Here is a 17,426-nt window from a genome sequence, read left to right as displayed (position 1 = left end):
TTTTGGAAGATTTAATTTATTGTTATTATTATTTTATGCAGCACTGCATAGCCTATGCCTACAAGGCACAACAAACCTGGTGTTCATTATATATTGTTGGAAACGTGTGTGTGTGTGTGTGTGTGTGTATTCTGTGAATTTTAAAAATAAATTTTAACCAGAAAAATCTAAAATCTATTCCCAAAATCGTGCAGCCCTATTGTTTCTCTTGATATCAGTATGTTCACAGTTTTTTCTTTTTTTTTTTTCTTTCAGGGACCAGATGCAACTGAGTACTGCTGACTTCAACATTCACATGAGTCTCTGTACATGAACATGGTAAAGTGAAAATCAAACACCTTGGAAATTAAAGGTATGTACAATGTTTTTAGGAATGGCACAAAGGTCTCTGTCTTTGGATCATTGTTTTCAATGTGCTCTTTTGTCTTTTGTATTTTTGGATTGTGTTGTGTTGTAAATAAATCCAAACAATCTAAAAGCCATTCTTTTTTAAATCTCCTCATTCTTTGTGCAAGGTTGCTCTGAATGACAGGGCCTGATCGCTCCTAATAGGGCAGTTAGGGGAGTGTCTTTGTCTTTCTCAGGTGTTGAAGGCTTACATATTCATGAGATGATCACGCCTCTTCGCATATGGCTTTGTCACACAAAACACGTCTTAGAAATTTTAAATCAATATATTGTCTTATCTGAATGAGCAGTCAGGGTGATTTTTGTAATGGCAATTTTCAGAAGTTAATATCAAACAGCATCAGAGGTGTAAGAAAACTTTCAAGAGACAAAACTGTAATAAAGAGAAAAGGTTTATTTCAATGAGGATTCTTTTCACAAAAGCCGCAGCCACCCAGCTTTGAAATAAAATACCTATTAGACATAATAAAACATAGACATTTTATACAGTTCCTTGGCAAAAGAACTCCTCCTTCCAGGTTTCTTGTAAATTTCCAGAAAGATACCCCCTATCTTCAGCTAGTTCGGACTGGTTTCTACCCCCTGGTGCAGGTCACACTGTTCTTTGTCCCTGAGACACCCAAAGGCCTTCATCTACGACCTAAATTGGCCCTCTCGCTTCCCTGTCCCCCCTCAGCTGCTAGAAAACCTCACAGAAACATATGATTAAACAGTTTGGAAACGAATGATTATAAGAAACACTGAATTTTCCGCAACAAATTCCTCCTCTTTATCATTCTCTGATAAACGTATTAAAGGAAAATTCATCCTTGTCTTCTAATTTCTTGATCAAACATCATTACATCATTACATCATTTCATTTCAAGATCAGAATTGATTCACAGTTATACTCTTCATGTCTGAATTTCATATCACTGATCATACCCTTAAACTTAGTAGGCAAAAAGATTAAAATTAAAACTATTAGGCAAAAACATTAGAATTAAAACTAGTTTTAAAAAAGATTAAAATGAAATAAGCTCAGGCTATTTTCCCAGGGATAGACCCTTAATTTTACAGCAAGCAGATAAAGGTTTATTCTGGAACCGGGCTAGACGAACGAGCTCTGTCATTGAGCTCCCCAACACTATAGGTCGGACCCTCAGTCATTTCAGTATAAACAAGAAAAAGTTCGATTAATATTTAGTAGGAAAACAAAACATGCTATAAAAACACAGATAAAGTAGATACAAAAACTCCTCATATTCAAACCCTGTCCTTGTATGCCATCTCGTAACACGGATGGCTACTGCTTTTAACCCTCTGAACATATCATCATTCTTACAATGGAAAAAGAAATAAAAATAATGAAAACAATAATAATAATAAAAACAGTGAATAGAACAGTCAATCATTGACATCAAAACCTAAACAATCAAGGTTTAGAAAATCCCTTTCCTGGTCCCAGGAAGGCAACAAAAGGAAAGAAAACACATTTAACTCATGTCTGCATACATGTCATCGCTGTCATAATCATCACATTGCTCTCCATCAGTTATTGGGTACAGAGTCAGTTTTACTGCTTGGACTGACGTCACCTTGCTAACCGTCCCTGCCCTGATCAATCTCTGCACTGAGCTGGAAAGGCACTTCATAATGCATGGTAAACAAAACAGAATCAGCAATCCCATACCCACAATTGGCAAGACAGTTTGAATTATTCTATAAAACCACCCTGACCATGCAGACATCAGCCACCCCACCCACTCACTATCAGTAGCTTTAGGCGGCTCTTTCACAGCTTTTCTCATGTGCTCGATGATATTGGTTATGTTGTCACTATAATCAGGAATGTTAAAACAACATGATACCCCCAACATTTTACAAACTCCACATTTCTTTGAAGTCAAAGCTTCAGAGCACAGCTGCTTACAGCGTTTGCTCTCCTCTTTTCACTGTTTGTTTCAGGACTCTTCACAAAGTATAAAAATTTGTACTATATGCCATCAATTTCATTAAAACTGTGTTGAAACAGTATTCCTCTATCAAGTGGTTAGTCTGCAGATTCAACTTAATGTTATCAATATTTTGTCAGTCCCACTTATCTCTGCTGTTTCACAAAAAAACAAAATATCATATTACTCATCTCTCAATCCCTAAATCGCACAGGCTCAGTTAACAGCTTTTAGCTGATATTGAATGAGAGAGACTCTTAGGCATTTAGGACTGGCACACTGTACTCTCATAAACTTCTAAAATCAAACTTTATCTACCACTTAAACTTTTAACTCTAGCCCAGCAGTAAGGCATCTTTGCCAGAATTTACATATATTTTCAAATAAACATAATCTTTATATTTGTCTTTTGCCCACATCAGGGAAGTTAGACATTACATTACCACTAAAATACAATTCTTCCCCATTCTGCCTTTGTTCATTCCTCATCTTTATGCCACTTAACTTGACATAAATAGTTCCATAAATTCTATCAGAAATTTTATTTTCATAACATACATTTCACTATATTTCTTCTCATCTTTCCCTACATGCTAGTTCCTTCTGCATCCTCCAATCTTCTTGCGACTTCCATCTATCCACTTTCCTTTAACTTTCTTTTCTACCTCACTTACTCGTACGTTCTTTTCACTTTCTTTAACACTGCGTTCACATTCTTAGTTCTTTCTCAGACTACTTTCAAACACACATTAATACACGTCACTTTCTTTTACACCTTCTGAGTGTCCATTTACAATTACGGGCTAAATGGCCCCGCTGACCATAATTAAAACACTCTCTTTGCCTATAGTTTGATCATTGAGCTTGCAAACAGCTCCAACTTACTGCACACCCTTGAAGCAGTCTGTCCCCATCAGGAATGTAAAGAGCCACTGATAAGCAGTCCTCTGTATTCTTTTACAGTCCACCAGTGTGGATTCAATCACAACAGCCAAATCATAATCTTCATCATTATTATTGGCAGCACATTAATTTCCATAAGTTGTAAAGAAAATCATTCAACATATTCTAAAGGTTTTCACTAAACATTTTCTTTGTTAACTCCAACCACCTTGTTTGGCAGATACACAGAAGTTCCCACATTCATTAAAGCTGGATAACAGCACCCTGACCAGTCCTTTTTTGCAAACGGTGATATGATATTACCACAAACCCAAACTGCCGCCGGTGAACTTTGATACGGTTTATCGAATGGACACTTAAAGTTGATTTCTTCGTGGTTGGTTTTAATTCTGCAGTCTGACCACCCAGTTTTCAATTGTCTCGGTCTGACCTTTGCTTGTCCCCTCGTCTCTCATCCAGGCCAGCTCCTCTCCAGAGGCCCGTTCGATCTCGGGTGGCCCTGGCAGCACGAGAGGTTTCGCCGTTGTTGTTGTTTGTCGTCGGGGTTCCTCCTCCTGTTGCTCTCCTGATATGGGTGGAACTCTCCTGCAGTGATTGGCATTCACCCACGTGGCTCGCTCGCCGACCTTCACCGCCGTATGCGTGATCAGCAAGACTTGGAACGGTCCTAGCCACCGTTTCGCCCTCCAGCTCTTCCTCCTGAGGTCTCGAATCACCACGTAATCACCCGGTCTGATTTTGTGCAGGAACGTCTCTGCTACTTTGCCCCTGGTATTTCTTTCACCTGCACAGAACTGTTAGATCACAAACACGACATCTCTTTGCAGTAATTCAACATTTCATTCTCACACACATCTGTTGATGGAAGCCTCCTTCTTTCCCCCGTTATACCCATGAATGGTGGTCTACCAAAGAGGATTTCAAATGGGCTCAAATTTGTTTTGACTCTCTTTCTCATTCTCATGTACATTAACACAATGGGGAGTGCTTTCACCCACGAGAGCCCTGTTTCTTCACAGCATTTTGCCAATTTGTTCTTTACCGTCTGGTTTTCACGCTCAACAGCGCCCCCGCTGGCAGCGTGTTAGGCACAGTGTGTTCCATCGTGACCACATATCCACGACTACCAAACAATATTTCTGTTTTCCACACGGGGTTAGTTCAATGAAATCAATCATTAAATATTCAAATGGCCCGTCTGGGGCTGGCTGACTTGCCAGTGGTGTTTTAATGCCCCGTGCAATGTTATATGCGGTGCAAATCACACATCTTTTACAAAAATTTTCAGTATATATTGTGAAACCTTTGGTAAACCACAATTCCCTCATTTGCATAATCATCCCCTCTTTTAATGCATGGTCCCACCCATGCATTCATTTAGCGTAATGCAAGAAAAAAACAAAAAAATGACTAGGCAGACATGGCTGTCCACCAACAGATCTCCATACATCATCAACAAGGCTGCAGCCTGCCGTCTTCCATTTGTTTTTCTCAGCTCCTGTGGAAAAAGACTGCATGCTCTGTAAACAAGGAGAAATGTCATTGTTAAGGTTATTGTCAACTTGTACGCAGGTGGCGCCACTGGTATCAGCTTCAGTCTGGTTTGTTGCCGCTGCCTTCGCAGCCATATCAGCTCTGGCGTTGCCTGTTGATATGAAACTTTTATCATTAATATGCGCTGCGCATTTACAAATTGCAATCTCGTCTGGCAGCATAATGGCCTCCAAAAGGTCAGATACTAACGTAGCGTTCAGTATTGGTCGTCCGTCTGACTTAAAAAAATGTCTGTGCTTCCACAGAGCACCAAAGTCATGCGTGACCCCAAAAGCATAACGCGAGTCTGTGTAAATCGTTACACACTTGTCAGTCATCAGTTTACATGCTTCAGTCAAAGCGACTAATTCAGCTGCCTGTGCAGAGTAATGACATGGTAATTTGCCAGATCTTACAGTTTCAAATTCAGTCGTCACCGCATAACCTACGTTATTCTGTCCTGTTTGTGGATTCTTCGACGCAGATCCATCCACAAAAAGGACATTGTCACAATTATCAAGCGGAACGTCCAACAAATCTGGACGCGGTGTGCACACCTTCTAACAGTGACATTTGGCATGTCAAACAAAATTTTATGATACCTCAATCGAGCTGTAGACAAATGTGACGTTCTCTGCTCCTGCAAAATCAAAGACACCAAATGTGAGGCCCCTAAAGTCAGATCAGCATAGCCTACAAACTCTCTTGAGGCCATTGAGGGCCAGTTCAGCTACCACCACCGCCCGGAGACAGTGTGGCAATCCCGCTGCCACGGGGTCGAGTTTTGTTGAAAATAGGCTACCTTCTCATCGGTCACCATGCGTCTACAGGAGAACAGAAGTCATAAGGTCATGCTTTTCATCAACCATCTGCACAATGGATGGTCTACAACCAGAAGGCCTAACAATCGAGATATCTCATTGTGCTTTCATGTTATCAAATGCTGCCTCAGCTTCACTTGTCCAAACAAGTCTGTCACATGACTTCAACCCTTTCCCTGTTGTCAGGGCTCGTAAAGGCTGTTCTAAAATGGCATAATTGGGAATGAATGTACGACAGTAAGCACACATCCCCAAAAATGACAGCAACTGTTTTTTGTTACAGGCTTTGGGGCTTCTTTTATGCCCTGCACCCTTTTCTGTGACAGTGCTTTGCTGTTTGGTTTGATAACATGCCCCAGGAATGTCACTTCCTGTTTCACAAACTGCAGCTTTGAAAGGCTGACCTTGTGTCCCTCCCTTTCAAGATGCTTCAGGAGAGTCACAGTGTCAGCCCTGCAAATAGACTCACCTTCTGAACAGATCAAAAGGTCATCAACATAAGAAATCAATGCGGTTCCCTCTGTTAAAGTCAGATTCTCAATGCTCCTTCTCAGTGCCTCGTTAAATAAAGTCGGGCTCTCAGAAAAACCCTGACATAATCTCGTAAAAGTATAACCCCTACCATCGAAATCAAACTCAAACCAAAACTGGCTTTTTTCATCGACCGGAACGCTGAAAAAGGCATTAGCCAAATCAACCACAGAAAAATACTTTGCATTTTCTGGAATTTGAGTTAGGAGCGTGTATTTATTTAGGACGCGTGGGGCACGCGTAACGACAGATGAGTTCACCGCTTGGAGGTCCTGGACAAAACGCCATTCAATAGGTTGGTTACGATCTCGTATCTTTTTCACAGGAAAAATTGGAGTTCTGACAGGTGAATCATCACAAGGCCTAATTACACCCTCTTTCAATAAAGCATCAAACACCGGTTTTATACCCTCTATTGCTTCACGTTTCAGTGGATATTGTGCCTTACATGGTCTGAAATCAGATTTTGGTGTGATTACAACTGGCTCACAACCTTTTATCAGCCCCACATCATATTTGTTTTTTGCCCACAAGTTTGGTGATATTTGTGCCAAAGAAATATCAATTTCTGAGGCAGAAATATCCCCCTCTCCCTGTCCTGTCACATTTTTCCCAATAGCAGTCACATTTCTCTGAACCCCCACCTCAAAGTCACATTTTGATTTAAATGCCCCCATACTCTGACTCTCTGCTGTGTGTGTGTCAACTCTCACCCAGTCTGTGGCCGATAGACACTCTCTCACAAAAAGGCCCACATCTCTCCACTGTTGGCTTATGGCCTTGGAGACAGATAAGTGGCAGGCGGTGTTCTCTGACATAAGATAACAAGCTTTCTGACTCTGTCAACACTGCAGCCAATGCGCACACACACTTTCTGTCCAGAAAATCTGGTCAAATTTCACACTTTCATTCTTCACAGAATTAAACCAAATCTTTTCAAAATCTGAATCTCGCTCTGTTACGACATGTGATGTACAATGCATTTTATCATTTGTCATAAACTCTGTGTTGACTGGGTTTGTTCGAGCCTTTGCCAATTCCAAAATTTTCTCTGCCCAATCAACATCTGTCACCTGCCATTCATAAGCCCACTTCGGCTCGAATTTGGAACAAGTAATTTGTGATGTCTCCTCAATGCTAATTCCATAGGAATCAGCACAGAGGGACAAATTTAATCTACACATTAAATCACGAGCCATCAGAGGTGCGGGACAACCGGGAGACCACACAAATTCATGTTCGAAAAGGCATCCCCCCTCTGTTTCACACTCTAACGGCTCGGTTAACCGGTCAGAAATCAAATGGCCAGAGGCCGAAGTGCTCTCAAACACTTTCCCGGTTAAAATTGGAACACATGGTAAATCACATGGTCGTAATGTGCTCAGGCTTGCACCAGAATCTACTAAAAAGTCAATAACTACCCCTTTAACTCGTAAAGGATAAATAGGCATTTCAGAAAACCCTGTGCTTTTGTATAGTTTCACACGCTCATCACACACAGCACTGCTCAAATCATCAGTCACAGCTTTGCTCAAAGTATCATCAGACACACAAAAAGATTTGCAAGCAGTTTTTTCATTGCAGATAGCAGAAAGAAGATCAGTGTATGTGTTTGCGTGTGCGTCGTGTGTGTGTGTGTGTGTGTTATTAAAGATATTTTCACTTCCCTTTGCTGCAGCCAAAGATTGGCTCCCCAAAGCCAGACTCTTTCTGTCCCGCTCTCCAGCCCCCTCGGTTCAATCCGACTTCATGGTGGGACACGCGCTGCTCCAGTGTCCGTCCTGTTTGCACACTCTACATTTTGTACAGTCTCGGAGCGAGTGGGCATTTGTGGCACAAACATAACAGTTCCATTTTCCAGCTCCAGCAGCTCTTCCTCTCTGTCCTTTTCGGTTAGCAGGTTTTGACTGGGGAAACGCAGGCTTGTTATGTTGTTTCTGTTGTTGCACGACCACTATCGTGAGGGGTTCTTTCTTCTCCTTTCTGTCCTCTTCAGCGTGAGTAGCGTGCCGCAGCGTTGCACTCAAACGCCCGTGTAACTGTGCATGAAACTGCGCCGTTAGTCTTTGTGCCACTCGCTCTGCGGCCTCTGCCCCCCCTCGCGCTGCTCTTGCATCTGCCTCTGCCTGCGCTGCTCTTTGGGCTGCCTCTGCCAGTTCAATTTGTGCTCGTGCTTCTGCAAGTCGTGCTTCTTGGGCTTTCTCGGGGCTGGTGGAAAGCGGTCCAGATCGAGGTCCAGCCTGAGGGCCGGTATCGCTGCTACTGGGTAGTGAGCTGTATTGTAGGCAGGCGGCGGAGCCGTTGCCACCTCAGTCACATGTGGAAAAGCACATACATTCGGTTCATAAGTAGCATTCTGTTCCAGTGGAACTGTTTTTACACACACAACATTCTCAACATTACATGCCAATTCTTTTTGTATTTGCTCTCGTTCTCGCCTGTCAGCCTCTTCCACCCAACACATTATTGTCTGTTCACATTCTTTGCACTCATGTTTAACACACACACAGCAGCTACTCTGTTTTCCCTCGTTCTTTTCTACTGACTCTTTTACTATATTTAGTCTTATTTTACTCAAGGTCCCCGCTTCGGGAAAATCGTGATGTTTGATCAGTTTCTGTATGTCAACCATACATTTACCACCATAATTATTTCTCATTTGACAGAAAATTGGTGTATAAAAATGATCTAATTTACTGTTAGATGACCCCATTTTGGCTGAATCTCCCTTCTGGATTTTACTCTTTCGACACGTGTCTTAGTATCTGTCAAACGTCTTCGACAGACCCGATTTTATTTCACCCAAAACCGGTCGGGTTTCAGCAAATATGCCGTGCTTTTGTAATTATGTTTTACTCAAAATCTACTATTCACCTAATTAATCCGGCGTGGCTCTTCCGTCCACCTTTGCAAGATTTCTTCGGGTTACAGAGACTTTGAGCAAAACTAATTAACCAGCACCTGTGATTACCTGAATCACCAGTGGTACTTCCGTCCACTAACGAGCTAAGTGTGGCAGAAACCGATCCGAAGCTACTTCAATTTCTTCCCCAAAAATTGTGATTAATCAATCACCTCTCGCTCGTACCCAAAGCAAACTCAGCCAATATGGTTCATGTTCACTCACAATTATCAAATCACACTTAACATCAATAAAACAATTCTGCCGTTTCTTACCCAGAGATGCTTTCTCTTTTCTTTAATTGCCGCGGATTCTTTCTTGATCCTGGTGGGAGTTCTTCCACTGGTCCTGAATGCAGGACTTGGCTCTCTCTCCCTTAACCTGTTGAGTTACTATCTCAATCCGTCGGGGTATGAGACGGCCGCCTGATGCTGCCGGGTTGCGCTTCCGTCAAATCCGTTCTCAGGACCAGGAGAAGAAGATCCGCACAGGACCCCACGTTCTGACACCAAGTTGTAATGGCAATTTTCAGAAGTTAATATCAAACAGCATCAGAGGTGTAAGAAAACTTTCAAGAGACAAAACTGTAATAAAGAGAAAAGGTTTATTTCAATGAGGATTCTTTTCACAAAAGCCGCAGCCACCCAGCTTTGAAATAGAATACCTATTAGACATAATAAAACATATACATTTTATACAGTTCCTTGGCAAAAGAACTCCTCCTTCCAGGTTTCTTGTAAATTTCCAGAAAGATACCCCCTATCTTCAGCTAGTTCGGACTGGTTTCTACCCCCTGGTGCAGGTCACACTGTTCTTTGTCCCTGAGACACCCAAAGGCCTTCATCTACGACCTAAATTGGCCCTCTCGCTTCCCTGTCCCCCCTCAGCTGCTAGAAAACCTCACAGAAACATATGATTAAACAGTTTGGAAACGAATGATTATAAGAAACACTGAATTTTCCGCAACAATTTTCACATAGTTTTGGAGCAAATATTCTAGGCTATGTCATACAATTTTCAAAAGTCTTGTGAAGAAATAATCAGTATGGGTTTCATGGCCTTATTTCAGTGAGAATTTTTTTTTGTATTTTCACAAACCACGCATAAATGTCATTATCTCAAAACTACAAACTTTTACATACATGCTGCTGATATATTATTGTAGCAGAGTTTGTGCTGAATACAGTGTAATTAGACTTTAGCCATGAAAATATCACTAGTAACAGAAAAAAACACAAATGTCAGAGCATGTCAGAACACCTCCAGCGCCCAGAAAACAGCTCAGACCTCAGAGGGTTAAATGCCACGGCCTACCTGAGCATTGTTTCTGACCATGTCCATCCCTTTATGACCACCATGTACCCATCCTCTGATGGCTACTTCCAGTAGGATAATGCACCATGTCACAAAGCTCGAATCATTTCAAATTGGTTTCTTGAACATGACAATGAGTTCACTGTACTAAAATGGCCCCCACAGTCACCAGATCTCAACCCAATAGAGCATCTTTGGGATGTGGTGGAACGGGAGCTTCGTGCCCTGGATGTGCATCCCACAAATCTCCATCAACTGCAAGATGCTATCCTATCAATATGGGCCAACATTTCTAAAGAATGCTTTCAGCACATTGTTGAATCAATGCCACGTAGAATTAAGGCAGTTCTGAAGGCGAAAGGGGGTCAAACACAGTATTAGTATGGTGTTCCTAATAATCCTTTAGGTGAGTGTGTATATATGCGTTGAACACCTCTGAAGTAAACTAACCCTGGAACATAACCTGCTTACTGAGTAAACTGCTATGGCTACTTGCATACCCTGAAAGTTACCTCAGTTTTTGGAACCAAAAGTTGAAGTTATCCGCTTACCCTTAAACATACCCGGGTGCAAGGATGTGGATTATCATCTTTTGTTTACCAAATAAACCTGCTGCCTAGTACTCCTTGTGACTCAACGTGGAAGCTTAGTGCAATAGATTCATTTTTAATGGTTCAGTCCTAACTGACAACCCTGTTTCAACCAGACTGGCAATCTTTTCACTGCAGCTGTACCAGTAAAGTGCATGTTTGAAAGGTTAGTTTAAAATTCAAACATACAGACAGGTTCTTCACGTTTTGTTGTCTTTTAATAAAGCAGGTATTCAGCTGTTCAGATTGCACAGCAGAGGGGGTCAGAGGTTCAGCCTAGTGGGGACAGACTCATCAAAAAGTCTCTCACTTTCATAGGACAGCACTCCAAACAGATTGCTCACCTGGATCCTTTGCATAGTGTAGAGTGTAGTTTTTGTGGGGAATCTGAAACAGTTAATCATCTTTTTGTTGAATGTTCAAGATTAAGTAGACTTTTTTTGGTTATTAAAAGATGTTTGCCAAAGGTTAGGTTTTTTTGTTTTATAATGGGTTATTTATATTTGAGCCAAAATATAGTGCTACAAATAAACAAAAAGTTGTATTACTGAATTTTATTTTTGGTAAAGCAAAGATGGCAATTTGGTGTGTTTACTTAATTTAAGTGGAGTAGATCCAGTGCATATGTTAAAAGGTTTTATAAAGGGACGCTTGATGCTGGTTATGAAATTATCAATGATATTGAGACCTTTTTGTTGATATGGGGAACAGAAGGTGTGTTGTGTAAGCCCAGTGAAGGGCAAGGTTATCAGATAAGTTTTGGAGTGTTATAAAAGAGAAGTTGTGTTGTATTGTAATTTTTTTATTAATTTTTTTCTATTATTATTATTATTTATTTATTCCAGATTCTTAAGGTGTTTGAACAATGTTTTAAGGTGATGGATTATATCATATTTTTTTATTATGTTTTGAAAAATTTAATGTAAAATAAATCAGATTTTAAAGGTCTCTCTCTCTCTCTCTCTCTCTCTCTCTCTCTCTCTCTCTCTCTCACACACACACACACACACAGATCAATGCTCTACAGAAGAGTGGGGATAGTTTTCATCTGGCTACAGCCTCAGGGAGAGTTCTAGGTAAGGTAAGTGAAGAGAGAGGAATTATAAAACTAAATAAAAATGTATGGTTCTGCTTTTAAAGAGAAGCAATTTAGTTAATAAATATTTGCATTATTATCTCTTATTTAAGCTTACTTGATTTGTTCTAATCCATTAAACATGACATTACAATTTCTTAGAAGCCAATCTGAAACAAGTTTCGGTGTCCGTGTTAAACATGTTTCATGTATTAGTATATAACTATAAACTATGCAGAATTATATGCAACTAACCCTAAGCCAAACCCTAATCATTATTTTAATGCATTTTAATGAATAACATTACTGTTACGGTTTGATTAGAAAAAAAAATACTGTATTCTTTTTAACTTGTATTCATTAATTTATTAATTTATTGTATAATACTTTATACAAGAGCTTGAATAGAACTTTATACTAAATTCTTGTAAAAAGCTTGTAACTAAATTCTCGTAACTCCAGTGGATCCTCAAATTGTCAGCAAAACCATACAGTAGCTCCACCCGCCTTCATTTAGAATGAAGTGCCGCACACAAATAATGATTTTGGAGATGGTCTTTGCTTTTTTGCAGTGCAAGTCTAAATAAAGAACTGGTTGTTTGAATATGTACAGCATTTTCTTCACTTGAAAAAAATTATGTTTGTAAAGGGTAATGTTTTATGTATTATTATTATTATTATGAAATAAAACATATTTCAGCAGCTATAAATTTGACCTGTCAGATTCAGTGACCCTACTGTATAAATATAACAATATCCGATCAATATGCTTCATAAAATAGAATGGGGAGGAAGTGACATATTGAGTCACTTTATTAAACATTACTGTCAATGATTATGAAATAAAGAGGTGTACCATATTTCGGTAGTTGTAAATTTGGCCTGTCAGATTCAGTGACTGTACTGTATCTATATATCTGTTGTTCATTAAACTGATTTAAACATGTTCACTTGAAAATACAGTTTGAATAACAAGCATGTGAACACATCTTGATCAATAACATCAAAAACAAACAATGTTAAACTGAAATTAAACATACAGTGGGTACGGAAAGTATTCAGACCCCCTTAAATTTTTCACTCTTTGTTATATTGCAGCCATTTGCTAAAATCATTTAAGTTCTGTTTTTTTTTCCTCATTATTGTACACACAGCACCCCATATTGACAGAAAAACACAGAATTGTTGACATTTTTGCACATTTATTAAAAAAGAAAAACTGAAATATCACATGGTACTAAGTATTCAGACCCTTTGCTGTGACACTCATATATTTAACTCAGATGCTGTCCATTTCTTCTGATCATCCTTGAGATGGTTCTACACCTTCATTTGAGTCCAGCTGTGTTTGATTATACTTATTGGACTTGATTAGGAAATCCACACACCTGTCTATATAAGACCTTACAGCTCAGTGCATGTCAGAGCAAATGAGAATCATGAGGTCAAAGGAACTGCCTGAAGAGCTCAGAGACAGAATTGTGGCAAGGCACAGATCTGGCCAAGGTTACAAAAAAAATTCTGCTGCACTTAAGGTTCCTAAGAGCACAGTGGCCTCCATAACCCTTAAATGGAAGACGTTTGGGACGACCAGAACCCTTCCTAGAGCTGGCCGTCCGGCCAAACTGAGCTATCGGGGGAGAAGAGCCTTGGTGAGAGAGGTAAAGAAGAACCCAAAGATCACTGTGGCTGAGCTCCAGGGATGCAGTCGGGAGATGGGAGAAAGTTGTAGTAAGTCAACCATCACTGCAGCCATCCACCAGTCGGGGCTTTATGGCAGAGTGGCCCGACGGAAGCCTCTCCTCAGTGCAAGACACATGAAAGCACACCTGAAGGACTCCAAGATGGTGATAAATAAGATTCTCTGGTCTGATGAGACCAAGATAGAACTTTTTGGCCTTAATTCTAAGCGGTATGTGTGGAGAAAACCAGGCACTGCTCATCACCTGTCCAATACAGTCTCAACAGTGAAGCATGGTGGTGGCAGCAGGTTCACCTTCCAACAAGACAATGACCCTAAGCACACAGCTAAAATAACGAAGGAGTGGCTTCACAACTCCGTGACTGTTCTTGAATGGCCCAGCCAGAGCCCTGACTTAAACCCAATTGAGCATCTCTGGAGAGACCTGAAAATGGCTGTCCACCAACGTTTACCATCCAACCTGACAGAACTGGAGAGGATCTGCAAGGAGGAATGGCAGAGGATACCCAAATCCAGGTGTGGAAAACTTGTTGTTTCTTTCCCAAAAAGAGCTGTATTAGATCAAAAGGGTGCTTCTACTAAATACTGAGCAAAGGGTCTGAATACTGTGATATTTCAGTTTTTCTTTTTTAATAAATGTGCAAAAATGTCAACAATTCTGTGTTTTTCTGTCAATATGGGGTGCTGTGTGTACAATAATGAGGAAAAAAATGAACTTAACCTTTAATCACTGTTAAAAAAGGATAACACTTAAGGTGTTTGGGGTCATTTTGACCCCAAACTTTTAAAGAGCAATTGCATAAGGAAATATAATTTTTTTATATGGAAAACTATATATCTTTTTTTTATTTACTTCTAAACTATCCATTTATGCTGTGTTTTTGTGGAAATTTTGAAGTTTTTTACCTATTCACTGCACAAATACATAACTAGGCCATAAATTGTCTCATGAAAAATGATTTTTAAAAGAAAAAATCACTTAAATGATGATCATAATTAAATATAAATAGTTTCTGGACATTGCTCTATGTGTTAGGGATAGAACACTGCCATCTAAAGGTTAGTTGAAAAACTTTATTTCTTATAGGAAAGGAATTAAAGTGCAATGGCCAAAGATATCCAATAGAGGGCCATAGAGAATATTTCATTCATTCAATTATTCAACCTCCCCTCAGAACTTATATATTTTGTGATGAATATTTATGTAAACATTTTGCAATGCATAAAAAATCTGTATTTTTGTCAGAGTTAGAATTTGTTGTGGTTTTCTGATATATTTTGAATTATCTGCTTTTGCAAATGATTATATATTTTGTTATTTTGGGGGGGGGGGGGGGGGGGGGGGGGGGGGCAAGCTTGTTCCATGTTGCATATGTGACATTTTATAGATTTATGCCAGTTTAGTTGATTTTATTTGGCAATTTCTATAAAAATGCTCTCTGTTGCAGTGACATACATGTGTGTGTTTGTGTGTGTGTGTGTATGAGATAGAAAGTTCGTTCCACTTTGGGTTTATGCTCTAGGACCAGACCTTGATTTAAATGTAATTTTTTTTTAGATTTATGCCAGTTTTGTTTATTTTATTTGCCAATTTCTATAAAAATACTCTCTGTTGCAGTGACATACATGTGTGTGTTTGTGTGTGTGTGTGTATGCATGAGATATAAAGTTTGTTCCACTTTGGGTTTATGCTCTAGGACCAGACCTTGATTTAAATGTAATTTTTTTTAAAATTTATGCCAGTTCTGTTTATTTTATTTGCCAATTTCTATAAAAATACTCTCTGTTGCAGTGACATACATGTGTGTGTTTGTGTGTGTTTGTGTGTGTGTGTGTGTGTGTATGAGATAGAAAGTTCGTTCCACTTTGGGTTTATGCTCTAGGACCAGACCTTGATTTAAATGTAATTTCTTTTAGATTTATGCCAGTTTTGTTTATTTTATTTGCCAATTTCTGTAAAAATGCTCTCTGTTGCAAACACATACATTTGTGTGTTTGTTTATGTGTTTGTGTGTGTGTGTGTGTATGAGATAGAAAGTTCGCTCTACTTTTTATTTATGCTCTAGGACCAGACCTTGGTTTCTATGTAGAAATTTTCAGATTTATAATGGATTTACTTTTATTTTTTTGACAAAAAAAAAAAAAAAAAAGTCATTTTTTTCATTTTCCCATTCATTTTCAATGTGGGGTCATTTTGACCCCAAACACCTTAAAAGGTAAAAAAAAATGTACACACCTTTAGAACAACCAAATCAAGCCCAGTTTTTTTGTGCATGTTTAGATAGATTATTTAGGAAAAGTCACAGAGTTTCATGCCCCTGAGATGAAGTTAACACTTTTAAAAAATGAAGGAAAAATCCATTGGGGTCAGTATGACCCCAAACACTAATTGAATGATTTTAGCAAATGGCTGCAATATAACAAAGAGTGAAAAATTTAAGGGGGTCTGAATACTTTCCGTACCCACTGTATGTTTAATTTCAGTTTAACATTGTTTGTTTTTGATGTTATTGATCAAGATGTGTTCACATGCTTGTGATTCAAACTGTATTTTCAAGTGAACATGTTTAAATCAGTTTAGTGAACAACAGATATATAGATACAGTAGAGTCACTGAATCTGACAGGCCAAATTTACAACTACCGAAATATGGTACACCTCTTTATTTCATAATCAGTAGCCCCGTTTACATGTAGCATTGTATTCCGATTATAACCAGTTTAAAAGTCCAATCAGAATGAAAATGCTCTATGTCAACACCTCAATCGGAATAAAAATGCTCAAACCGATTGAAATTTCAGTCGGATTGAAGGGGGTGGAATAAACCTTTTCATGAACCGATCAAATGAAAGATTACACCATGTAAACAAGCTGATCCGATTACTTTGAGTGTACGTCTTTCTGCGCATGCCTGGTTTTGCGCCAGATAATTCTGTCAGCTAACATAATGCCTTCTGTTTGTGACCCGATGCAAAAAACAATGCAGGCTAACCATTACCATAGTAAACATGGTAAATTTGAACGCTTAGAAATCAGCGAAATCAGACAAATCATATAGGTTATCATAATCCTGTTTTTTTTTTAATCTGTCAGTAGCCTACGTCTCGTCTCTTTATACCGGACTAGGGATGGGCATTCGATTAAATTTTCTTAGTCGATCGTCGGGAGAATTAACGATCGACTATCGATTAATCATTAATATTTTTATATTGAAATTCATTATTTCTTTAACTTTTTATAAATTAAAAATGCAATGAAAATACAAAAATACAGTTTGTTTGTCCTCGATGAGATCTTTATTACAAGAAGATCAACTTGTGGCAGTGAAACTGGATGTTCGGTAGACTTGAAGATTCCTGCGGTGCTCTAAACCAGCGGAACCTGCAGCTGCGAGCCGGCGTTCTTAAACAGAGACCCATGGCCACTTCATCCGTTTTCTGTGATCGGATAGCTATCCGGTCGTGAAAAGACCAAATCTAAATGCCCTCCGAAACGCATTCGAGACGGATTTAAATCCGATCGCTCAAACCACTTCAGGAGGAGATCTGAGACGCATTCCAGACGAAACTGGACAAGAGTAAATGCATCTGGTTGTTGAAACCACATATGTAAATTTGACTTATCCCAAAAATGATAAGAAATAAACGTGTGAGAGCGTGTTATAGGCTATATGTCATGTTATATCCAGATATGACGACGCTACTTCAACACGC

At 39.3% G+C, this 17,426-nt stretch overlaps 1 protein-coding gene across 9 annotated transcripts in view; it reads left to right on the top strand.

Annotated features, from left to right (window-relative positions):
* LOC309474430 (endonuclease V-like) overlaps positions 1-17,426 on the top strand; it is a 370,440-nt gene that overhangs the window by 244,012 nt on the left and 109,002 nt on the right. For 5 of the 9 annotated variants that reach the window (XR_014197287.1, XM_082137015.1, XM_082137019.1 and 2 more), the window contains one exon: positions 11,949-12,017. The exons of 1 other annotated variant lie outside the window; for it this stretch is intronic. Coding sequence is in view for 5 of the 8 variants with exons in the window: in XM_082137015.1 (XP_081993141.1) it covers positions 11,949-12,017 (69 nt within the window). In the remaining 3 variants the exon portion in view is untranslated. The remainder of the gene's footprint in view (positions 1-11,948; positions 12,018-17,426) is intronic. 3 more of the 9 variants (XR_014197285.1, XR_014197286.1, XM_082137017.1) reach the window with 1 other exon arrangement.

The sequence above is a fragment of the Leuciscus leuciscus genome (assembly GCF_965113295.1).
Source record: "Leuciscus leuciscus genome assembly, chromosome: 14".
Lineage (NCBI taxonomy): Eukaryota > Metazoa > Chordata > Actinopteri > Cypriniformes > Leuciscidae > Leuciscus > Leuciscus leuciscus.
Note: the sequence above shows the minus strand (reverse complement) of the source record. Positions and strands in the feature narration are given on the sequence as shown.